We start from the raw sequence: 23,366 nt of genomic DNA on the forward strand, positions 1-23,366 counted from the left end.
CCAGCATCTGACCCCTCCAAATTGTCCACATACATATCCACATATGCACGTATGTTGGAGGAGGGTTAGCTGCGATTAATGGCAGCACATCACAAAGATTTCGCTGGCTGGCTTTATCGGATTTACCCTGGAGGGCAACTGTTGTGACATTTTGATGAATGGAATCATTCGTGAGCGAATCCTGAGCCACTGGCTTACATCGCATTGCGGATTTAGTAACCAAATGAGTTACTATACTACACATGTGTGTGTGAGTGTGTGTGTGTGTGTGTACTCTCTCCACTCTTCACTGTATTCGTGTGTGACGCCGCCTCACAGCAATTTTGACACATGATTTTGCATAATAAATTATAATGCATACAAATTGCCCAGCCGAACAATTGAAGTGTATTCATTTGACTGCGATAAAGTCAGCCAAGCACACATATACACAGAAATTGCGTATACGCAATGTGGCTTTCTAGCTTGTCACTGGAATGAAAACAATCAACGAGCTTAGCCTAAACTGGACGAATGCTCGAGCTGACCAACAATGGCATCCATAACTAAGCTCCGCTCTAACCCCAAAAAATAACAACAACACAAACGCACACATAAAAAAAATAACAAGCAAGTTGAGAACAAAACAACAACAACAAAATAAAGGGAAAAGGATTATTTTTGATTATTTTGCGTGCCTGAAAACAAATTCGTTGCTGTGGCCATTGTGGAGATAACATTGAAACTGGCAAACGCATTGTCAGTCCCCAAAAATAGAGAGCACAAAAAAAATTAGAAGAGATATATATAGTATACTCGAAGAGTCGTACTTAAGTGCGGATTTTAATGGAGCAGGGAATGAGCGTCGACGAAGCGTCGCCGCTGCTGCTGTTCATTTCAATGAACTGCCTTTCAAGCGTAATTTTATCATGGCCCAGACAGACGAGACCGCTCAGCTTGTTTGGCTTTTATAGGCCGGGTTGCTCTTTGAATGGGTGGATTATTTCTAATGATAGTGCAAACCAAGATATTAAATATTAATTGAAATGTAAAAAAAAAGGTTTCAATTGACATTTGATTAGTGCAAACCAAGATTTTACTTGATTATTAATTGAAATGTAAAAAAGAGGGTTTCAATTGGCATTTGATTTCCAAGTGAAACGTTTTGGAATTTTAAGAACTGAATACACAAATAAAGTAAATTAAATTTCTAACATTATTTTATAATTTCAAAAATAAATCAAGGTTTTAAAGTGTAATGTAGAGTAACATTGTTAGTGTCTGTAATATAACAAAATAATTCTTTATTTTATGTTAACCAACAATATCAAAAACTTTATCGAAAGATCAATTGAATAATAAGCTTCACTGTAAAAAAAAGGCCACATAAAAACACGAAGTTTTTTAAGGTTTCTCTCTCTCACTCTCTTTCAGTCTCTCTGGCTTTCAATCGCTGATATATTTATAATTTAAATAAAGACAATTAATGAACTTATTATAAAAATAAAACAGTTTGCGTTTAAGTGCTCATAAAAATCGTGAAGCCATTCAAAACCTTTATAGTTTTTTAGTTTTTAATGTATTTTAATTCAAATTGTTTGTTTTATTATTATTAAAGACTTCAAACTGTTTCATGATAGTTTTGCAGTTTATTCCTATGGAGTAATTGGCAAAACTTTTTGCATATTACTAAGACAACTCGACACAGGGTATGCAAAAGTTGTTCTCTTCGCAAAACCCAGTCGAATGCCTAGCAAAGCAACATGAATAACAAAAAAGTCTTGCTGCGTGTCGAGCAAAACAACAACATCTAGAGAACATGGAACAAATGCTCATCCTGTGCATTAAACAAATCTGGGGCTACATTTCATGTTAACCGCAAAACTTGCTTATTTTGCTCAATATGCTTACTTTTCCACTCCCACTCTCTCACTCACTCTCTCTCTCTCTCTCTCTCTCTCTCTCTGTGTTGCTGTCTCACTCATTCTTTTTTTGGTCTCTCTACTTTCATTTTATAGACTTACAATCCTTGTGGCTAACGAGCTGGTTTGGCTACAACAACAACAAGGGCTACAGCAACAGCAACAGGAATAGCAACAGGAGCCGCCACATTGCGAACGCTGTCGATGCTGGCGTTTACACGCTACAACAGCCGCATAAATTTCCGCTTCAATTGGACGTGTACAGCGGTAATTGCAGCTTTGATTACCAGCAACACGAGCCACCATCCGGCTATTACCAAAACCAGCAGCAACAGCAACAAGGAGAACACAAACTACACAGCGCAACAGCATCAACAGCTCAAGCTCAATCAACACTTTCCGTCGAACAGCTGAAGCTGAAGCTGACAAAGACGACAAGCGGAGGGGAAGAAGAGCACCGATTTTTGAGAAATTCAACGCAGATTTACGAAACGAAATTCATTGAAAGTTCAGCGGGTAATGCCAACCAAACACACACACACACTCACACACACAATATACAAATACGAATTCGAATACGAATCGCAACACACAAAAATCACAGCAGACGGTTCAGCGAATTTCCATCAATCAGAATTTAAATTAATTTTCTTTATTTTTTTCTGTTTTCTTGGGCACACAACAAAACTTGAAATGAGACTAAAAACAGCAAAGCGATAATTTTCAAGAATCAAGATCAAAATCAATGTTTGAGAATTTGCATACTTTTATTATTTTGTACGCATATTAAACGGCAGCAGCCTGAAAGTAGGCAGCAGTATTTTGAATAATTTAAGATATTTAAGCAAAATATGGCTGAACATTTTTGATATGTTTTTTTCTGAAAATGTTCCAGCAGATACTTTTTAAATTTAAAATGAATTAGTTTAATATGTTAAAAAATGTGCGCAAAAATATTAAAGCAAAGGTCGCCACCATCAAATAAAAATATGCCTTAAATTTACTAATTACTTAAAATACTATTTACAGTTGATTTATTAGAAATTTATATAATTTTAATATTAATTACTTTCCATAATAGAATATGTTAAAGAGTTTTAAAAAAATTATATGATATAAAGGCGGTTTATGTCAGGAGAATTCTCTGCCATTCAAACTTTGTATGCTTTTTTTATTTGTATGCTTCTTAAGCAGCAGCCTAAAAGTAGGCAACACCATTTTTAATAATTCAAAAGATTAAAGCAAAATTGGCCACAGCCAAAAAATTTTGCCTCAAGATTTGCTTTCCTCTATATTATGTTGAAATAAATTATAGCAGTTTTTTTTATTTACAGTTAATATAGAAATTATGAATTGAGTAAGAGTTTAAAAATGTATCGCGCAGGAAATGTAAAACATCAAAGAATTGCTCAGTACAAATAATATAAAACTGATATAGAACTAAAGATAAAAGATTATTAATTCAAAAATAATTTAAAATCCATTTGCTTAAAAATGAAATGCATACTCTGTCATTCTAATTTATTCATTTTCATTCTCTTGCTTTGCAATAAGCTTATTAAGCGACCGCAACCTAAAAGTAGGCAACAATATTTTTAATACAAGAGATTCAAGATATTTTCTTCTATATTTTGTTATGAGAATTACTAGCAGTTTCTTTTTAAAGTTACTAAAGATGTCATTGAGAGTTTAGTACTTCAAATTAAAATAAAAGATTGGATATTTGTGTTTAATGAAGAAAATTCTTCTTTAATTTTAATTTAATGTTATTTATTCGTTCTCCTGCTCCACTATCTATTTACGATGCTGTTAAAGATGCCTGTTTTAAATGTGATTAACTTTCGTCTTCAATAGGGCAAAAAATGGATGACATGGTTTATCAGTGCAGCAATCAGAACTCAATTTACGTGCTTAATGCCGGTTACAATCCATCGTATGGGGTAAGTTTTGTGCAATCTTTACTGCAGTTGGGAAGTTTGTTCAAGTAGATGGCATTTGTGCAGGACTTTGGCACACATGCGATGCACACGCAGATGACAGCAACTGGGCGTGAAATGAATGGCAGCAGGACAACAAGGACAAGGAATTCAATTGGCGCAAGTTGCTCGAGTGCCGCCTGCAGTTTGCAGCATAAATTCAAAAGTTTTGGCACAGCAGCAGCAACGGCAGCAGCAGCAGCCGCCAGCAATGGCAACTCGTCAGCAATGCCATCAAGTGCAGCAACAGCAACGGCAACGGCAACGGCAACTGCAATAGCAACAACAGCAGCAACAATGGCAACCACAATAATCGCAGCAACAGCAACACCAACAGCATCAACAGCAGCAACTCCAACAGCAACAACCACAACAACAATAACAGCAAACTACGTAAATCCGGTCGCTACATCAATGTCAACCGCAGCAATGTGTTCACCGGCAACGGCGGCGCTGCAGAAATTGTTCAATTGCAATGTCGTCGTCGGCGGCGGAGGCGGTGGCAACGTCTGCCAAAATGTCAGCCACAGAAATCATCATCAGCAGCAACAACAGCAGCAACAGCAGCAGCATCAGGGCAACCACAACGGCAACGGCAGCAACAACAATTGCCCAGCTGGGAGCCATAACAATAGCTGCCTGTCAGCGACATCGTCGTCGCACCGAAGCATCTGTGATCCGCACGAGGGCTCAGCGGGAGTTGGAGTTGGAGTTGGAGTTGGAGCAGGTGCACTGCCAAGTATGGCCAACAAGAAGAAATGCACCAATGTCAAATCAACGCTTATTGCCAAGAAGACAAAGTTTTTGAAATTTCTCGAAGAAGAGAAATGGCGCAGCAGCAACAACATCGCCCAACTGGCTGCACAAGATGCGGAAGCCTGTGGTGCTCCACTTGCCTTTTTGCCCAGCAGGTAGGTGACTCCCTTCCCCCGTCCCCCTTCTCCTCCTCCCCTTCTTGGCTCCACACTATTGGCGGAGGCAAAAACTTATAAATTCACATAAATGTTATAAGGCATATTGCGGTGCTAAAATTGTGGGCAACTTTTTATGGCCCACAAGTTTATTGGGACAACGGAATTTTGTGAGTTCCGTTCTCCCTCTCATTCCCCCTTCTCCACCTCTTCTGCTCTTCTCCATGTTTGCTGACGTTGCCCCAGCGGATGCGCTGGCATGACAACAACTTTGTCATTAAGTTTGCCACACGGCTATGAAACGAGTCATCTTCGGCATACTATAGTTTAATATCGAGAACGTGCAGCACCAAAGTTTTCGCAGCGATAGTTTAGTATTTATCAGGTATTAATCGGCAATCGATATTTAGTATTTGCGTAGAAATGTCTTTTGTATACTGACATTAAATAAACATAAAATTGAAGAGGTATTTAGCCTAGAAATGTCTTTGTTACACTAACGTTAAATTATCATAATTTAATATTATTTTAGCCATTGAAATATAGGTTGTCACATAGAAATGTCTTTTGTATACTGCCAAGTTAACAGAAATATTATTTCTTGTATATATTATAATAATATTAAGGTATTCAGCATAGAAGTTACTTACTGATACTGCCATTAAATTTATTTAATTTAATATTTTTTCCAAAAAAAAGTCGCATACATCAATTGCAAATTTTAAAATAATTTAATTTTTAAATTTAATTAGCAAAATTGTTATGGTAAATAATCATTATTTCTCATTATTTTTTTTCGAATTTTTAATACAAAATGGAATAAGTATTTAACATAGAAATGTCGTTGCTAGACTGAGATACAATGAACATAATTTAATATTGATTTTAATAGTTGAATCATTTTAAAATGAATTGAACTAATTATCATAATCATTTATTAGCACAAGTGGTATGATAAATAATGTTAAATTATTTCTCATTATTGTTTCTATATTTTTAGTACACATTTGAAAATGTATTTAGCATTTTCATCAATTCTCTTTATTGCTTTTCCAAATTGAAAAAGAAAATTAAATAGGTATTTATGCCGAAATATTGGAATATTTCATATTTCAAATCAAATCGTAATTATCAGTGTTTGCCTCTAGCTAATGCTATTATCCGATAATCAGCACGGAAAACATCAAAACTAATTGAACTTATTTGGTTGGCGATTTAAGCTCGTGTTATTGACAATACTCAAAGCACTTTTCGATGTTAATAGCAATGCTGGTGATAGCACAAAATTGGCTTTAAATATTAATAGCTGGCCCAGCAATTTATGAACAGCGCTTAACGTGGCTCAACTCGTAGTTATTACTTTGAAGCTGGTCAACACGTCTTCGTGCTTTGGGCGCATCTTTATGAGAAACAGCTACAGCTACAAAATGAGCTCAAGTTGGCGTGAACTTGTTTTGCGGTAATCGAGAGCGGGAGAAGTCTGTCCAACCTATCTGCCCAATGGTTGTTAAGCGCATTCAATTAGCTGTCCAGGACATTGAATGTACTCTATCTCACTCTCTTCCTCCCTCTCTCTCTCTCTCTGTGTTGAGCTGTGCAAGTTTCTTGCATTGTTCATGAAGTCATAAGTTTTGATCACCGAGCGCTTAGCACGGACAAACTTTTGTGCCAATGTCTACTACGGTTAGTCGTTTTGTTGGCGCAGCCATTTGCGAAATTGAAAAATTAACGCGCTAACAGGAATTCAGTGAAGCGCTCAAAGCTCCAAAAGGCCCATCCCAGGCAGTAAACTTGTAAAGAGAGAGAGAGAGAGAGGGGAGCGGAAGGGTGAACGGAAAGTGTTGGTTACTGTTGCCTCTTGCGTTGCCATAAAGTTGATTAAAATGCATGCCACAAGCGGCAACAGCGCCGTTGCTGCCACACATATTGAAGTGCAATAATCATATTTCAATAGCTAACGACTTCAACGTGCTGGTGTGCGTGACTGCACGAGTTTTCAAGTGTGTGTGTGTGTGTGTGTGTGTGTGTGTGTGTGTGTGTGTGTGTGTGTGTGTGTGTGTGTGTGTGTGTGTTTCACAACTCCCACTACGATTCAAAAAAAAACAAAGAAGAAAATTACAGTCAAGTGTGCTCGACTTGGAGATACCCGCTACCCATTGTGAATAAAAGAAAAACTGTGCGGTATTCATTTTAAAATATACCGAATTAATATGCCGCAGAAATACTACAAATATACCAAAGGCAACAGTTGGTATTTTGATATAGTGCAAAATATACCCAATTGCTTCAGAAGTGTTTTGCTAAAAAATTTTTTTTAAATAACATTGCAACAAAATTTTCAGGAATCATACAAATTTTAGTAATTATTTCCGAAACTAGCTTCAAAATTACGCTTGTTTTTAGATTTTTATCGATTTGCGGAGGCGTAAGTGGGAGTGGCAATAATTTAAAACTCACAACATCTGCTTGCAAACATAAAAGTGCAGTCGAAAAAAATTATATCTGTAGCTCTTATAGTTTCTGAGAGCTAGGAGTTTATATGAACGGACGGACAGACAGACGGACAGACAGACATGGCAATATCGTCTCGGCGGTTGACGCTGATCAAGAAAATATATACTTTAAATAATATATATACTTAACAGGTCCTTATGCCTGTTACATTCATTTCCTGCAGTCATAAAGTTATAATACCCTTCTACCATATGGGTAGCGGGTATAAAAACATGGATGGAAACGTTGCCAAAGTTGCATTTTGCTGGCACATTCACACGCCATCCTGAAGAACTGCGCCCATCACACAAAAGGCCCAAAAACATTTTCTCGTTAACTTTGTTGAAGTACGCTACTTCCTTTCCCCTCTACCTTTCTCTCTGCTCCCTTTGTGTAAATCAAGCTTTCTGTTACAAAATAATGCTGTCAAAGTGCGCAATGCTAAATATTTCATTAATTGCAACTGGGCGGACGCAGTTCCCTTTGATTTATTAGCGACTTTAATTAGTAGGAAAACCTTCAGCCGTCAACCAGGGGAAATGCAGTTGGCAATTTTTTCTCTTTATTTTGAGTTGATTACAAGAGCAATTTCAGTGCGCATTCAGCAAGTTTTTTTCCTTTTTTTGCTGGGGAATTAAAGTTGGCAGCAAAGGACGAGTCCATCAAGGCGCTTCAAGTGTGACAAAATAACTTGCGAAATATTTTTTGCAAAAAGTTTGTCGCGCACTTTGCAACTATTTGCATTTTTTGCCAAGCTTCACTTTCCTGCTTCCCTCCCTTGCTTCCCTCCCTTGCTTTCCTCTAGTTGCATTGCGTTGCGTAACTGATAAGCGGCTTGACGAGCAAACGGTATACAACGCGCCTTTTTTTTAAATGGCCTGAATTCTCTTTGATATCATCTAAATGGTGAGAGAGAGAAAGAGAGAGATAGAGAGTTGAATTTAGCGCGTGCCATGCGATTAATTGTCATACTACATTTCATGGGGACTGTCATATTAAAGTTGATGCTGAAAAGTATGCTACACTTTATTTCAATTTGCATAGCAGAGCGCCCTTTTCCCTGTTCACTCTGTTCACTGGGGCGTTGAGCGTTGAACGTTTAGTTTAGTCAACCAAAAGCTAAATAAGAGTCAACTTTTCATTTCTCTCCGCCCAAACACAACAGCAATGAGGCGGAGCCCTACGCAGCGTCCAGAACAACATCGGCCATGGCGGCCACATCATCATTGGCGGCTCACTCAGGCATCAAGCAAAATAACAACAACAGTACTGGGGAGGAGCTAGCTGGAGCGGAGCAACAGCAAAATAAATTGAACAATTGGAGCATGCATAATGACAGCAACAACAAGCTGACCAACTACAAACAGCAGCAGCAGCTGGAAATGAATAAACAAACTGCAAAATCCAGCTATGAGTTATATCAAGAAGCCGCGGACATTTTGGGACTTAGCTGCAGTCTCTGTGATAACTGCCGTTGCTTGGATTGTCAGGTGCGTATTTGCTATCGAGATAGAGAGAGAGAGAGAATCTAACAGATGCCACACAAAAATTCATCCACAGAGTGGCTACTTTGATTGTGCCGACGATGATGATGAAAGCTATTCGGAGCAATCACTGATGGACGAGTATGATGAATACGACTACCATGGCTACGGCTATGAACAGGAACAGGAACACGAACAGCAGGCGTTGTCATTGTTGACAAGTGCTCATCATGCTGGCCCTAATCAACCAGCCATGACACAACCAGACCAGCATCAACTCCACCATCAGCAACAGCCACAGCAGCAGCAGCTGCAGGCGGCAGAGCTGAACCTTTGTTATGCAGTTGATTGCCAACAGAATTGCATCAGAAGTGACGATGGCCAAACCAACGAAGGCACTTTTCAAACGGACTCCGACTACGACTACGAGAAAGAGAGGGAGACGGAGGTGGAGGTGGAGGCGGAGAGCGGGCCGAACACTGCAACCAAGTCTGAGCATCGTCTGGCCATTGATTTTGATTTAATTAATGCAACCAGCAGTCAAGTCCTGCAAAATTGCGCAACATTCAACGATTTAAGTTTGCTCGAGCGACAAGTGGAACCATTTACGTAAATCAAAAGGTAGGTGCAACTCCTATTAAATTGCATAGAAATGGGCGTAATTTAATGATTTATGATACCATAAGCTATACTTATGTAGTTCTACATTTTAGTTGGATTCAATTTATTCCACGATTTATACTCTATTTCCTATGGCGAGGTCGAAGTCATAACTCAAAATGAACTGGAATAGTAGTGAAATGTAATTTTATTAATTGGTTTTCACAATTTCCAATCGATTTTATTAATATTCGCCAAACAGTCGATATATTTTTTTTATAAAATATATAACATATATGGGAAATTCTAAGGCGACACTATATAAAGTGAAAAATACATGTTCAAAAGACTTTTTTACTTTGAATAAAGACAAATCTTAAAGCTTAAAGCACATTCATTAGAGCTAAGAATGATTTTGGAATTGTTTTAAGGTAATTGCAAAAAATAGACGAATTCGTAAGAACGAAAACAATTAAAGAAATTATATGTATATGGATAATTCCATGACGGAATTTGTCCCGTGCGAGACTCTTTACATTGAAAATAATATAAACTGAAACAATTTTAAAAATAAGAAAAGTTTATTTTTATAGCTCTAGATAAGCACTTTAATTAGAGCTAAGAATGGTTTTGGAATTTTCTTTCTGTTTTGTTTTATGTTGTCATAATTGCAAAAATTAACCAATTCGTACGCAAAACTAAAAAATTAATGAAATTATATATTTTATCGTAAAACAGAACAAGTTCCTAAAATCAATCTTAGCTCTAAATATAGTGCTTATCTAGAGCTTTAAGAATAATATTCACTTATTTTTAAAATTGTTTCAAATTATGTTATTTTCAATGCACTGTAAAAAAGTCTCGCACACCAAATTTCGCCATAGAATTGGTTTTAGGATAAACTTTTATTAGTTAATGTGTGGGATATTTAATAATATATGTAATAATACAGTTTGATTAAACTTAAATAATACTGCTTTCTGCTGTGGACTGACTTCGTTGCAACTAACTACTGCTGCTGATACTGTTTAACTTTGACCACCGATAATCTTCTCACGACTGCTGCTCTACTTCCGACCACTAATGATACCGATAGATATCACCTTTGTTAGTAACAAAATATTACATATATTTTATCATAAAAGAGAAAAAGTTCCTAGTTCTTTATTTTGATCAAGTTCATCTGCTTCAATATTGCAGTGCTATGATGCAAAAGTTAACACCATAACCGCATCACACAAACAGCTGTTTAGGGGTGTACAAACTCAAGCAGGCAGAAGAATATTAAAAGCAATAGAAACAAATAAAACAAAAAAATAGCAATTTAAAGAGGGCATTAAATGTATAACTTTAAATAAATTCTATTTATTATTCGCCAATTTAATCAATTTATTTCCCTTTTACATCATAATAAGTAACTCGCTCTGCAACGATCATATTTCTATACAGCCCAGTCTAAACAGAGTATAAAATCAATCTTAGCTTTAAATATAGTGCTAATCAAGATCTATTAGAATACCCTTTATTTATTTTTTAAACATTCTTCAGCTTAATTTCTTTTTTCATTCAAAATAATATCGCATGGGACATTTTTCTCCCATATTCAATTACCGCACAAGTCACGTCATATTTTTAGAAATTGAATTGAATTTGTTCGTATTAATTTCTTTACCGAACCAATAACGAAAAAATTGAATTATTCGTGTCAGGCACATTTTCAATTATTTTTGAAATATTAGTCAGAAATGCAAATCTAGAATCGTTTAAATATTTTCCTACGTCAATACTGCTATTGAAAATTGTACTTTACCATAAACAATTGTTATTGCATTAAATTATCTTAAAAAGTAAGTTGTAGTAAAAGTTTAAGTAAATAGTAACACAATTTGACAAACGAAATAATGAAACAATTGGTCATCAATTAGAAAATTGTAAAACAGTTTTAATAAAACAAACGCTGCTTTTTCATTTTGTCTTTTGTAACATTTAAACTAAAAGTTCAAAGCGCACTTTTGGAGCAGTTGCTGAAATAAATACAAAGCAATTAAGAGTATTACTCTCGCTTAATTTCCCTTGAAAAGCTCTTGCACATCTCTTGCATATTTTTTGTAAATCAGTAAAAGGACTTTCGACAATGTTAATGTGCTGAGCATTTATGGCACAGTGCACTTGAGTTGCTCCGAAATGCATATGCCCTTAAAACACTTTGCAGAGTATCTCGAGGGCCATTCAACAACAATTGGATTTTTATGCAAAAGCAGCAAATTGCATTTTACACAAAACTAAATGCCTGCTGAGTTGGCAAAGCTCATCTTCCCTTCTCTGTCCCTCACTTCACTTTACTCCTGCGTTCGTCTCATTGTGGCGTTGGCTACATAGAGAGAGAGACAGGGGAAGGTGGCGTGTGGCAGCGGTTTGTGGCACCGCCACAACAGTGCCAATGTTCAACCACTTGCCCAACTTGGCCAGTTTATTGCTTTTGGCCAAGTGCTGTTGCTTTGCGCTCTTTCTGTTCAGCGTTGTTGTTATTATTGTTATTGTTGTTGTTGTTCTACGCCAATTGTTGTATACGAATGCGAATACGAATGCGCTGGCGCAACATTTTTGGTTCGTAACGAGACCAACAAATTTGATTTTACAGAGTAACATTTGCAGCTAGAAAATGGCAACAACAACAACTGCAATTTCCATATTTGTGAGTGGGCCACAAAGCAATATGCAAAACAATTTGGTGTATTTGTATTCGTGGTGCAAGGGCCACAAGTGTCGAGTTGTGCTGTGTTTTCTGTTCTGTTCTGTTCAGTTCGGTTCTGTTCTGTTGTGCACTTTACCAAAAAGCATTTTCAAATTTTCAATTTAATTGAGAGCAACCAAATCAGAGTCTCACCGGGCATAGACAAGCTGAATCTCCAATTCAATGAATGAATTACAGCATGTAGAAACTCATTCGAATATTGAAACAATCTGGAAATTTATTCTGCTGGCGTTAACAAAATATAGATTAGATTCATTCAAGGTGCAAGAATATTGTTTTATTTATTTAAACAACGTTTGAACAATGGCAATTCAAAGATTTAATTTGCGAATGTTTTGTAATTATTTGCCAAACAAATTTGTTATGTAATTAAATAGTAAATATTTTATTTAAGCAAAGTTTAAAATAAGTAAGAAAGCTACTGTTGAGTGTGGTCGACTGCCCGTTACACCGAATACCGAATTAATATACCGTAAAATATTAAAATGTATACCAATTGCTATATTTGGTATATCAATATTGTACTGCATGCAAAATATACCATAGAATTCAAAATATACTAGACCTGCTTGCAGTAGGCGTTTTTCCATACAAAATTATTTCTTTAATAACTTCTACAATTTTCACCTCATCAACAATTTTAATTATTATTGTATATACCAGCAAGTAAGAAAGCTACAGTCGAGATACCAATGTCGAAATATACCAAAGACTATGTTTTTGGCATATTGATAAAGTAATACATCTAAAATATACCATAAAGTCCAAAATATACCAGATTGTCAGCCAAGTCAACTAAGATTACGTAGGGGTTTTTTTCCTAGAAAATAATTTCTTAACAATTCACACTGATCAAGAATTTATATACCTTATTGGATCAGAGTTGACTCCTTCTGTCTATTAGATAAAATTCCTGGAGTCACAAGGTTATAACACCCTTCCACACTTTGGGTAGCGAGTCATTTTTAAATACTATTTTATTGTATTATAAATAATATTTATTTCATTTAAATTGAATTTGCCCGAATAAACGCATTCATTTTACATTTTATATTCTTCAGAAGCAACAAAGCATTTTATTAAATAACATTACAACCAATTTGAAATTATTATGCCTTAAATTGAACTGCTGACAAATTAAACTAAATCCCACTTTAAGCTGCAATGTGCTGTCCAAATGATAAGCGATATTTATTAGACAAGTCCACGCAATCACTTGCTGACAATCAGCTATCAAAAGAGTATTATATAAAAACAAAATACAAACATCCGCCTGATGCTTTAATGCAACATAAAGCGTTATTGTCCACAAATTTGCATTTAATCTTGTTGAAAAGTTGCCATGTACTTGCATCTCTGAATGGAATTTTTAATTATTTTATTAAACTGCTTGCATAATGCATGCGATTCGCACTTACACACATACAGACGGACAAATAAACGAATGCACCCGAAAAATGGAAACAATTCGTGGAGCATTTGTAAATTGAAATGAAAGAGGCAGAAGAGAATGCATTTTAAATTTATGCTTTTTTGGCCCAACGCTTTTCCCAAGGAGCTAAGTGCTCTGTGAAATGAATAAAAGTAAGGGAAGCAAACGAAAGTAAACTCGAAAAAAGGCGGCCACCGACTATGAAATATGCTGCACAGATAAGATTTTATTTTATTTTTACGTATTTTTCATATGCATATATTTAATATACCCCGCCTAAGTTATAATCCCCAGGGCAGCAATGGAAAATTCATAGCCATCACAATGGGAAATGGCAAATGGCAATGGCAAATAGCAAGTAACAGAAAGCAAATGGCGAATGCCTTAAACTTAAATCGAATTACATTTAGCAAATGAAATTTCAAGCGTTCGCGCAAAATCCTCGCTAGTGAAAAATGGCCTCTACAAGCGAGGCAATAAATAGACGCTGTGTTCGTAAAGCCCATTTAAGCCCAAGAAATTCTATAGGGGAGGCGACTCAATGCACAATATGTGTGAGTCCCTGCCTGTTACCAAGTATGTGTGTATGTATGTGTGTGTGTGTGTGTGTGTGTGGACCTCGTCGAAGTGCATTTACTGTTGTTTAAACCAACAAGCACATCTGGCGCATCTCTTCCATTTCACTTGCTGCAAGGACCCTGGTTCGTCCTTGCTTCCGCTGGGGTCGACTTTTGTCTTTTCTGGACTTGGCCTGCTGCCAGGCAAGCAGAAAGACAAAGCAATTGCCAAAAAAAAAGGAAGAGAACGAAACATACAAAAAGAAGAAAAATGCACTTGCGTATAAAACACATAATGCAAGAATGTAATCAAATTCTTTTCTTATACTATAATTTTTATTCTCCCCGCCTCTCAAATGTACGCCTTCCGGAAGTCGTTCTTTTACTCGGTTTTATCAAGTTAAAAGGTCAGAAAGAAAGTTACAAGTTACGTACATATTTAGATATTTAAACTGACAACATTGTAACAGCTCATTTCTCTCGATTGCATAAATTAAATTAAAATAAAAACACGAGATCTTTCAACAGATGTTTAAGACAGAATGAATAACGATGGCGTTGGCGTCCGCTTGCTTTTTTTTAACACCAATTGAGCACTTAACACGCACTTTAAGTAACCGTTAGAAACGAATTCAAGTAAAACCAAAAGGCAATGCGATAAAATTACACTTCACCAAATGAAATTTAACGCCCAGCAATTGGGGGGATTTCAATTACTCGATGGCACTGTGGTGCAAAAAAACAGTTTTCTCGTTTTTTCTCGATTCTGTTTGTAAATATTGACTTAAAAATGTATAATAATGATAATGCAAATCAAAGATATACAATATGTGTGTTTCCAGTTGAAAAAGTTGTAACTTTATGTTTTTCTTATCGATTGTTCGTTATTTTTATTGAAATATTATTTGATTTATGTTTATACCTTGTCAGATTGTAGCCAACAATATATTTTCATGCTCCAAATTAAAGCTTCAATGTGATAATTTAAATTAAGAATAAACATAATTTTTGTGTACATATCGCTGTCTGAAATTTCGCATTTAAGCTTTGCGCGAATTATTCTTGCTTTGCTTTTTGCGGATTACTCTCATTAGGAGCTTTGTTATGTATAAAACAAGAACAACAACAAAATCACATAATTTAAAACGAACATCGATATCGAGCACAAAAGGGAGACCAACAAAATAAGCGCAACATGAGATTAAATGACGCGTCGTGTGAACGAGACCACAACAGCCTTGAATACGCAGCAAGTTTACAAAAACACAATAGAATGCGCATTACAAAATCAATTTACACAATAAGAAATGTAATTTGTGCATATTTTTCATATTTGTGTGCATAAATGCAGCAAATAATTTCAACAAATGAAAACATAAAAACAATGTAACTATATACATACATATAAGTAATTTGTGCTTTTGTGGGAGAGTCCATGAAATGAATATTATGCAGCTACACATGTTTATTTTTAATGAGTGCACCATTTTTACATGCAAAAATAAACCAATATACCAATAATAAAATAAGCACAACAACTTCATATTAATAAAAAGCATTTCGTTTGTTTTGTAAAAAATGTACCAAATTATACCAGCCATTTCATAAATGTACCAAAAGCGACACATATAAGTACTTGCACTTGGGAGTTATCGATTATCGATCAAAATTATACCAACCACTTCACAAATGTACCAAAAGCTACATACATAAGTACTTGCACTTGGGAGTTATCGATTATCGATATAAAATTATACCAGCTATTTAGAAAATTTACCAAAAGCGAAATAGATAAGTATTTAAGAATGAAAGTTATCGATTAACGATCAAGTCCATCGAAGCATGCAGAAAAAAAACGAATGGAACTGATTCAAGTGAACGATAGCCGTGAGCACAGTGTGCACTTGACTGCAAATACAGATAATGCAGTGCGGAGCACGCCCACGCAGTGTCCACGTTGAAAGCTGATGCCATTGCCACATTCGCTTAATGATGCTTGATTTAATTAATGCCACATTGGCCACGTGGACGCCACTTGGGATTGGTGATTGGTTTAGGGCGATGGCAAAACGAAGCGAAACGATACGACGCGAAACGAAAGGTTTGGGAATGCGACAATTGGAAATTGTAAACGCGGTAGCGTTAAGAGCCGCAACCATTTACTGTTGCTGATGATGATAATTTATGGGCCGAAGGGTTTGCGGATTTCGCGCTGGAGACTTATTTTCCTCGACGGAGCATGTTCAAATATTTGCACTGGCATTTCTAGTATTGCTTCGCAGCATTCGCAAACACACAAGCATAAGGAATACAACAAATTGTTTACAATATTTATTGTTTCTGACTGCGACTGTTGACAATGATGAAACGGCAAATTAATGTTCCAGCCACTCCCAATCGAAGGAAAAATCAACGCCAAGCAGCCATTGACCAGACCAGTCCCGACCAGAAGCAAGTCCCACAGCCAATGCTCTCCAATCTTGAATGCCCCAATCCGCAATTCTCAATTCGCAGTGACCAGCAACAGAGAACGGCGTCAATCCTCATTTCCGTCGACATATTTTCATTTCCTTTTACATTCGTTTCCTTTCCTTTTTGCCCCGTTCCTGTTTGCCCAACGATTTACCAGCCTCTAGACTCTTTCTGTCTCTCTCTCTCTCTCCATCTATATCTATCCCTCTTACGTTGTCCATGTGTCCGCCTGTCTGTCCACGGCAAATTGTAATTCATTAAAGTTTATTGTACACCATTTTCGTTGACCTGCTTTAGGGCTTTAGCCACAACTGGAACGTTTCGTCCTCCCCATGCCCTCAACACATAAACAACACACAAAAAAACCGCCAGTGAAAACTTTTTATTTTTATCAATATCCTAAAAGTATAATTAAAAATTTTCCTCTCCACTCTGTTAAACAGCATAATTTAAAGCGAGCATGGCCCTACCCTTAAAAAGCAATGCTTTTGATTATTTTAATGTTTGATTTTAATAAGAAATGTCCTGCAAATTAAGCAAAAAATTAACATTTAAAGATATGGGAAGTGTCTTGGAATTTGATTTGATTCTTTATTTAATTTAGTACATTATAATAATTTATTAAATTAGTAACGCAGTATTCACTTAATTTATGTTTATATTCAAAGCTACAATTATTTATTTGAATTAATTAAATTTACTGGGTCTCTTATAATTAAAAAACAATTTTAATATGAAATAACAATACACAACTAAAATGCATCAAATGTTTAAACATTTCTTAACATTTTAATAAAATACAATCAAATTTTAATCCCAATTAAAAAATATAACTTTTTCTTTACCTTTCTTAAAATAAATCTCTTTCGAATCACGAAATCACTTCAGTGTAAAATAACAATTATAATTTTCTGGGACTCAAAATAACCTTTGGCAAATAAAATGTGCCTTTCATCTTTGCGGGTGATGACTGTACACACAGAATGACTTGTAAACAGTGGCAAAGAACAAACAATGTGATTTTGTTGTAATCATTTTTAAGCTAATTATAAATTCTAATAAGCAGCCGCAATGTGTGTGTATAGGTGTGTGTGTGTGTGTGAAAATTACTTGCATTTCTTACACTCCAACGAATTTCTCAGATATATTAATGAAATTATTCAAAAAACTTTTCTGATGCTGCTGTTGTCGTTATGTTATTTGTGTTGTTGTTGTTTCTGTTGCTGTTTCTGTTGCTGTTATCAAAATAAGCAAACAAAGCGGCAACAATTCGCACACTTTTGCGCCAGCGGCTACGCAATTAATTTTACTTAACATTCATGGACAAAATGAGGCACGTAGCCGATAATGAAAGCCGCAGCCGTAATAGCAACGCCCAGACACTGCCAATGCCACAACTGACACACTGCTGATGCTGCCTCTGCTGCTGCTGTTGAATGAGGAGGCGGACAGCAGAGGCAGGGGCAGGGGACACGCCCACACTAATTGTGCTAACAACTTGATTCCAGCTGAACGACTTTCAACGAGCGATTGGCCGCAAAGTCTCCGAGTCAGGCCAAAAATTTGCACCACATAAAAGCGGGACCCAAAAAAGGTTTTTATTACGTCTGCTTAACACGTTGCACGCACATGTGTGTGCCTCTCTGCGAGTGTGTGTGTTTGTGTGCTTATGAGAGCGGTCCCCAAAAAGTATGCTATATAATTGTTAAGGCATCAAGCGAATGCCACAAATTTGTGCGTATAAAAACCTACTAGCTACTCTCTATATATGTATGCAGTGTGTGTGTGTGTGTGTCAGGGAGTGCTCATATCTGGCTAAAATCTGCGAACTACGACTACTGCAGTTTCATAAATTTGAATTTCAAATTTAATACTCACACACATTGCTGAAGACCTTGAATAATAGTCCCCACAAATCCCAACACACACACACAAGCACAGAGCAGACACCCTGAAACTCACACACACACACTCGCACGCACTGAAAACAAGAAGAAGAAGAAAAACAAAGTTTCGTTGCGGCAAGTTACAAAGTTTTCTTTCCTTATGCAAATTGATTTGTGTCTCGTGTTTCTCTTTCAATTCATGCAGTTTACCTTACAAATCTTACTCTCCCTGTGCGTGTGTGTGTACTTTTGTGTGTGTGTGTGTGCCTGCGCATTTGACAAAGGTCTTATATGTTTGACATTTTAGTTTACATTGTAAACTGGAAAATCAACACGCAACTATTAACAAGAAATATTCATTTAAATTAATTAAAATGTCACTTGGCTTTATCTTTTGCCAACCAAAAAACAATTCTTGCTTCTGAATATCTTTTTTGCCTTTCTCTTCTCTGGCTGTCTTACTCTCTCTCTATCGCTCTCTCTCACTCTCTCTTTGCAAATTTTCGAAATAACTGTTTTTATTATTCTTATTATTGTGGTTCTTGGATTGTTTGGCAAAACTATAAACCAACAATTTTGTTATGCTTATTTGCGTTTCGTTACTCCGTTACTCTTTTCTGTTCCTTGGGTATATTTATTTCCTCACTCAGTTGAGGACTTTTGGAGTCATCAAATAAAGTGTGGCCTTTCATAAAATAAGAATTGTTCAACATTAATAATAAATATTTATTATTTATTTTATAAATATGAATACTAAAAAAAGATATTTATTTAGAAGAGAATGAATTATAAATTTAAAAGAAGTTGAGGACTTTTGAAATCATAAACAGTGTGGTCTTTATTAAAAAAAAGTGTTGAAAATGTTAATAAATATTTATTATCCATTTTCTAAATATTAATACTAATAAATTGATTTGTTTAGAAATGAATACATATAATATAAATTTAAAAGAAGTTGAAAACTTTTGAAATTGTCAAAAAAGTATTACTTTTATTCTTCATCCATTTTCTAAATATGATTACTAATTAAGAGATTTCTTTCTTCTTGAAAAGAATTCAAAATAAATTTAGAAGACAAATTTAAAAAAAATTTATTAATTTAATTAGTATATATTTGTCTCTCCTAATCATATTCTTTAATTATTTGGCATCTCCACAATTACTTAAAGTGTAGAATATTCACTTATTTTTAAAAGTGCTTGGGAAAGGAGCTTTAAGCATTTAAGTATAATTTAAATATGGAAATGGATGAGAAATATTATGTGCTCAAATGTGTGGCATATGTGTCTATCTTGCGTAGAACGTAAATTATGCAAGTGCTGGAAACTAAAAATAAAATAAATGTTTCGCCAAAAGCTCTTTAGCCTAGACGCAGTCAGGCAGCCATGATTTAAGGCATATGAATTTTTTATGAGCCCAAAACCGACAGCGATGCCTCTTCTGTGTTCTGTAGTATGTGTATGACAATGTTTCAGCAAAAAAGCTATTGAAATTTTTTAAATTTAAATAAACGATTATGACAGTGTAAGAAGTAAATAAATATGCACAATTTTATTATACACAGTAGTAAATACGATTTTTATAGATAATAACAAAAACCTTATCACTATTTTCCATTCGCAGTTGATGATAATGATGACGACGATGATAATGATGAGGAAAATCAACTGAATAATGCAAAGGTAAACAACACGTCAACAAAACGCAGCAGCTAATTAAATTTAAATTGAATAAAGCATGTTAATTGTATGTGACACCCACACACAAACAGTGCGTGCAAACAGTAAACGCATACACTATTTATTCTATAGACAACTTTTCATTTCGATTTCAATTAAATTGCAACACGGCCAAAGGCAACTGTCAGTGAATGAAGCAGCTTTATAAACATATAGATAAATGTACGCGGAAATGAAAACAACATACAACCAAAAATTTCATATGCTTTGGTATACCGAAGATTTTAATTCGCTTCCTTACCGAGTTCTTATTTCTTCTCCCATCTGAAAATAATACTAAATTTGAAGAATAATCATTCAATATTCAAAACATTCTGCTACATCAAATATAATTATAATAAACTGAAAGAACTTTAAATAATACAAAGTTTTCATTCCTCTTGTAACATCCACAAAAAGGACAACTTGAAACATTACTCAAAAAAATCCTATATTAATTAAAAAGAAATCGCAATTCAATCAAACAAATATGAAGCGTGTTCGTAGTAAAAAGTATACGTTCCCTATTGAAATTAAAATTTATTTTTAACTATTTTTCACAAAACTAAAAACCAAAGCCTGTGCCAAATTATAAAACTTAGAGAAATGTTTAAAACGTTACAAAGCTGTGTAGCAACCATTTAGTGTGTAATATCATAAAAAATATATACTTACATATAAACAAAATGTATGGTAATTAACAATTAACAATTTCGATGTTAGTAATACCTTTTATTGTGAGCATTTCCATTTGTTGTACTTATTGGAATTAAGAATTTATTTCGTGTCTGGTGCTTTTGATTCATTTCAATTGATTTCAAATCAAAAATATATGTTTGAAAACCAACAACCAAGTGTGTTTTATTTTTGGCTGGGAAATACTCTTTAATTTATGAAATTAATCAAGCAAACTCAATTGCTGAGTTCTCTCATTAATGGTGGAATATATTTCTCCCACAAAATAAAATCTTGTTAAAGAATTCAATAAAACTTCAAACGGAAGGAGTGCAAAAAATAGGAAAATATACCAATTGCATACGTTATTACAATATTAAGTATACGCACGGTACAACATTTCTAACTCAATATTGAAAATGAAATTGAAATCTATACAAACATTCTTTCATTATTGTGTGATATAACATCCGCATACGTTATTGCAATATTAAGTATACGCACTTTTGTAAGTTTGATATCCAACAATGTGAATTTGTTTTATTATTGGTTAGAAAATATCCTTTAATTATCGAAATTCGTGAGCAAACTCAATCGCTGAGCTTTAAAAATTATGATGAGGAAACATTTATCAAAATATTTCGCCCACAAATAAAATCTGTTTAAAGAAATCTATATTAAAACTCTTTATTGAAATTGAAAACAATATAAACAGTTTTTCATTATTGTGTGATATCTGAAGATATGACATCCTCATACAAATCTTGGTGCAATATTAAGTATACGCACAGTATAAAATTGGTAGGTTTGAAAATCAACAACGAAAATTTGGGAAATATCTTTTAATTAAACAAATTAAAAAGATCAATCAACCTTAGTTCTTTAATTTAAGATGAGGAAGCTTCTCGAAAATAATATGAAATGAAATCAGGTTAAAGAAACCAATAACAGCTCAATATTTAAATTGATATCTATATAAACAGTGTTTCATTATTGCTGATATCCGAATATAATAATCAAAAAAGACTCCTCTCCATATCTACGAAAAAATGAAGTAATAACGTCAACATATTTTAATATTAAGTATACGCACAGTATAACACTTGTAAATTAGTAACATCAAATTGCCACAAAACAAATTTAAAAATCTTTAGCGAATAGTTTAATAGCTTAATCTTGGTTAAAATTAAGATATGGATTTTTAACTTGAAGTTAACAAACTAGGTGTTCAAACGGATGAACGGACAGACAGACAGAATAAAATACCCTTCCTGCCTATGGCGGGTATAATGACGTATGTAAACTATTTCAGGAAACAATTGATTAAACCTAATTTATATATTAACAAATGAAATTTAGACAATGAGAGTAATAGCGAGAGAAAGAGAGCAGCACGCCGTGTGTTAGACTGTCAGCTTCAGCTTTTAATTATGTCATTCTGTTTGACACACAAAGAAACCACAAAGCAGTGAAATAGCACACATATGGACAATCAGCCACACCGCGACTATTTCATGTGTGTGTAAAGACAACAAAGGGATTTACACGTCATATTCCATCTCGCTCAACATATTTCATATTTCATGCTGGGACCACACTTTATGCAAATGAACAAAAGTGTGTGTGTGTGTGTGAGTGATGTATATGTGTGAGCATATATGTATGTATTTGTAAAGTTTGGATGGGGTCAAGATGCACACGCAAGAATTGCGCAGATTCAACACGCTGACACTGACACTCACAGAAAAAGCCAAGCGGCCATTCACTTTAATTAACGGTTAACGACTGCTTCGGGCCCTCTGCTGGAGGTGGAAGCGGCGTCGCCTCTGTGGGCGACCTATTAGCGGAAAGCAGAGGCAAACAAGACAGAACGTCTCGCTTGTTGGCGGGTTTGCACAGTGATAACCGCAGTCATAAACAAGCGACTAAAATGCAATCTGGCTGAATTGAAGTGGAGAGCCGAAGCAGCAGCGATAACGAAATAGCTGAACACCAGAGACTCCTAACGACTGAAAAACGCTCTTCACAGCACGCTATTGAAATAGTAAGAAATGCCAGAGACATGTCGAGAAAATTTAGTAGTTCCGATAAGCGTTGACTTCGTTTTTAATTACAAAAGTGAGCGTCAAGTTTTCTTTGTCTACACAGCAAGAAATTTACCCATTTCTAAAATCAATAATATTTGTCTTTCACATTGTGTTCTTAAAATGAGACCACTTCAAAAACACATTCTTATAACTAAGAATATCAAATTCTCAAAATTAGATCAAAAATACTAAATACAAAATTTGGTAATCCATTCAAATTCCTATAAAGTTTTTATCTGTCCTTAAGTGTTTTCGTTCATAACTCAGTTAGTTGAGCTGTCGAGGACTATTAAAGTCTAAATCCTGGTTTCAAATGCTGCTCCGAACAAATAACTGAATGCGAAATGAAAATAATAAATAAAATGGTAAAATAATAATCACATAAATACATAGTAAAAAAATGCAATGTAAAATATATA

At 35.1% G+C, this 23,366-nt stretch overlaps 1 protein-coding gene across 1 annotated transcript; it reads left to right on the forward strand.

Annotated features, from left to right (window-relative positions):
* Window positions 1-1,798: 1,798 nt before the first annotated feature.
* Window positions 1,799-20,750, forward strand: LOC132793784 (homeobox protein prospero). The gene is made up of 7 exons (XM_060803868.1): window positions 1,799-1,850; window positions 1,998-2,417; window positions 3,756-3,841; window positions 3,905-4,788; window positions 8,447-8,771; window positions 8,842-9,386; window positions 20,091-20,750. The coding sequence occupies exons 1-6, from the start codon at window positions 1,799-1,801 to the stop codon at window positions 9,376-9,378; spliced, it is 2,304 nt and encodes a 767-aa protein (XP_060659851.1). The 3' UTR covers window positions 9,379-9,386; window positions 20,091-20,750.
* The last annotated feature ends 2,616 nt before the right edge of the window (window positions 20,751-23,366 follow it).

The sequence above is a fragment of the Drosophila nasuta genome, chromosome 3, assembly GCF_023558535.2.
Source record: "Drosophila nasuta strain 15112-1781.00 chromosome 3, ASM2355853v1, whole genome shotgun sequence".
NCBI classification, from domain to species: domain Eukaryota; kingdom Metazoa; phylum Arthropoda; class Insecta; order Diptera; family Drosophilidae; genus Drosophila; species Drosophila nasuta.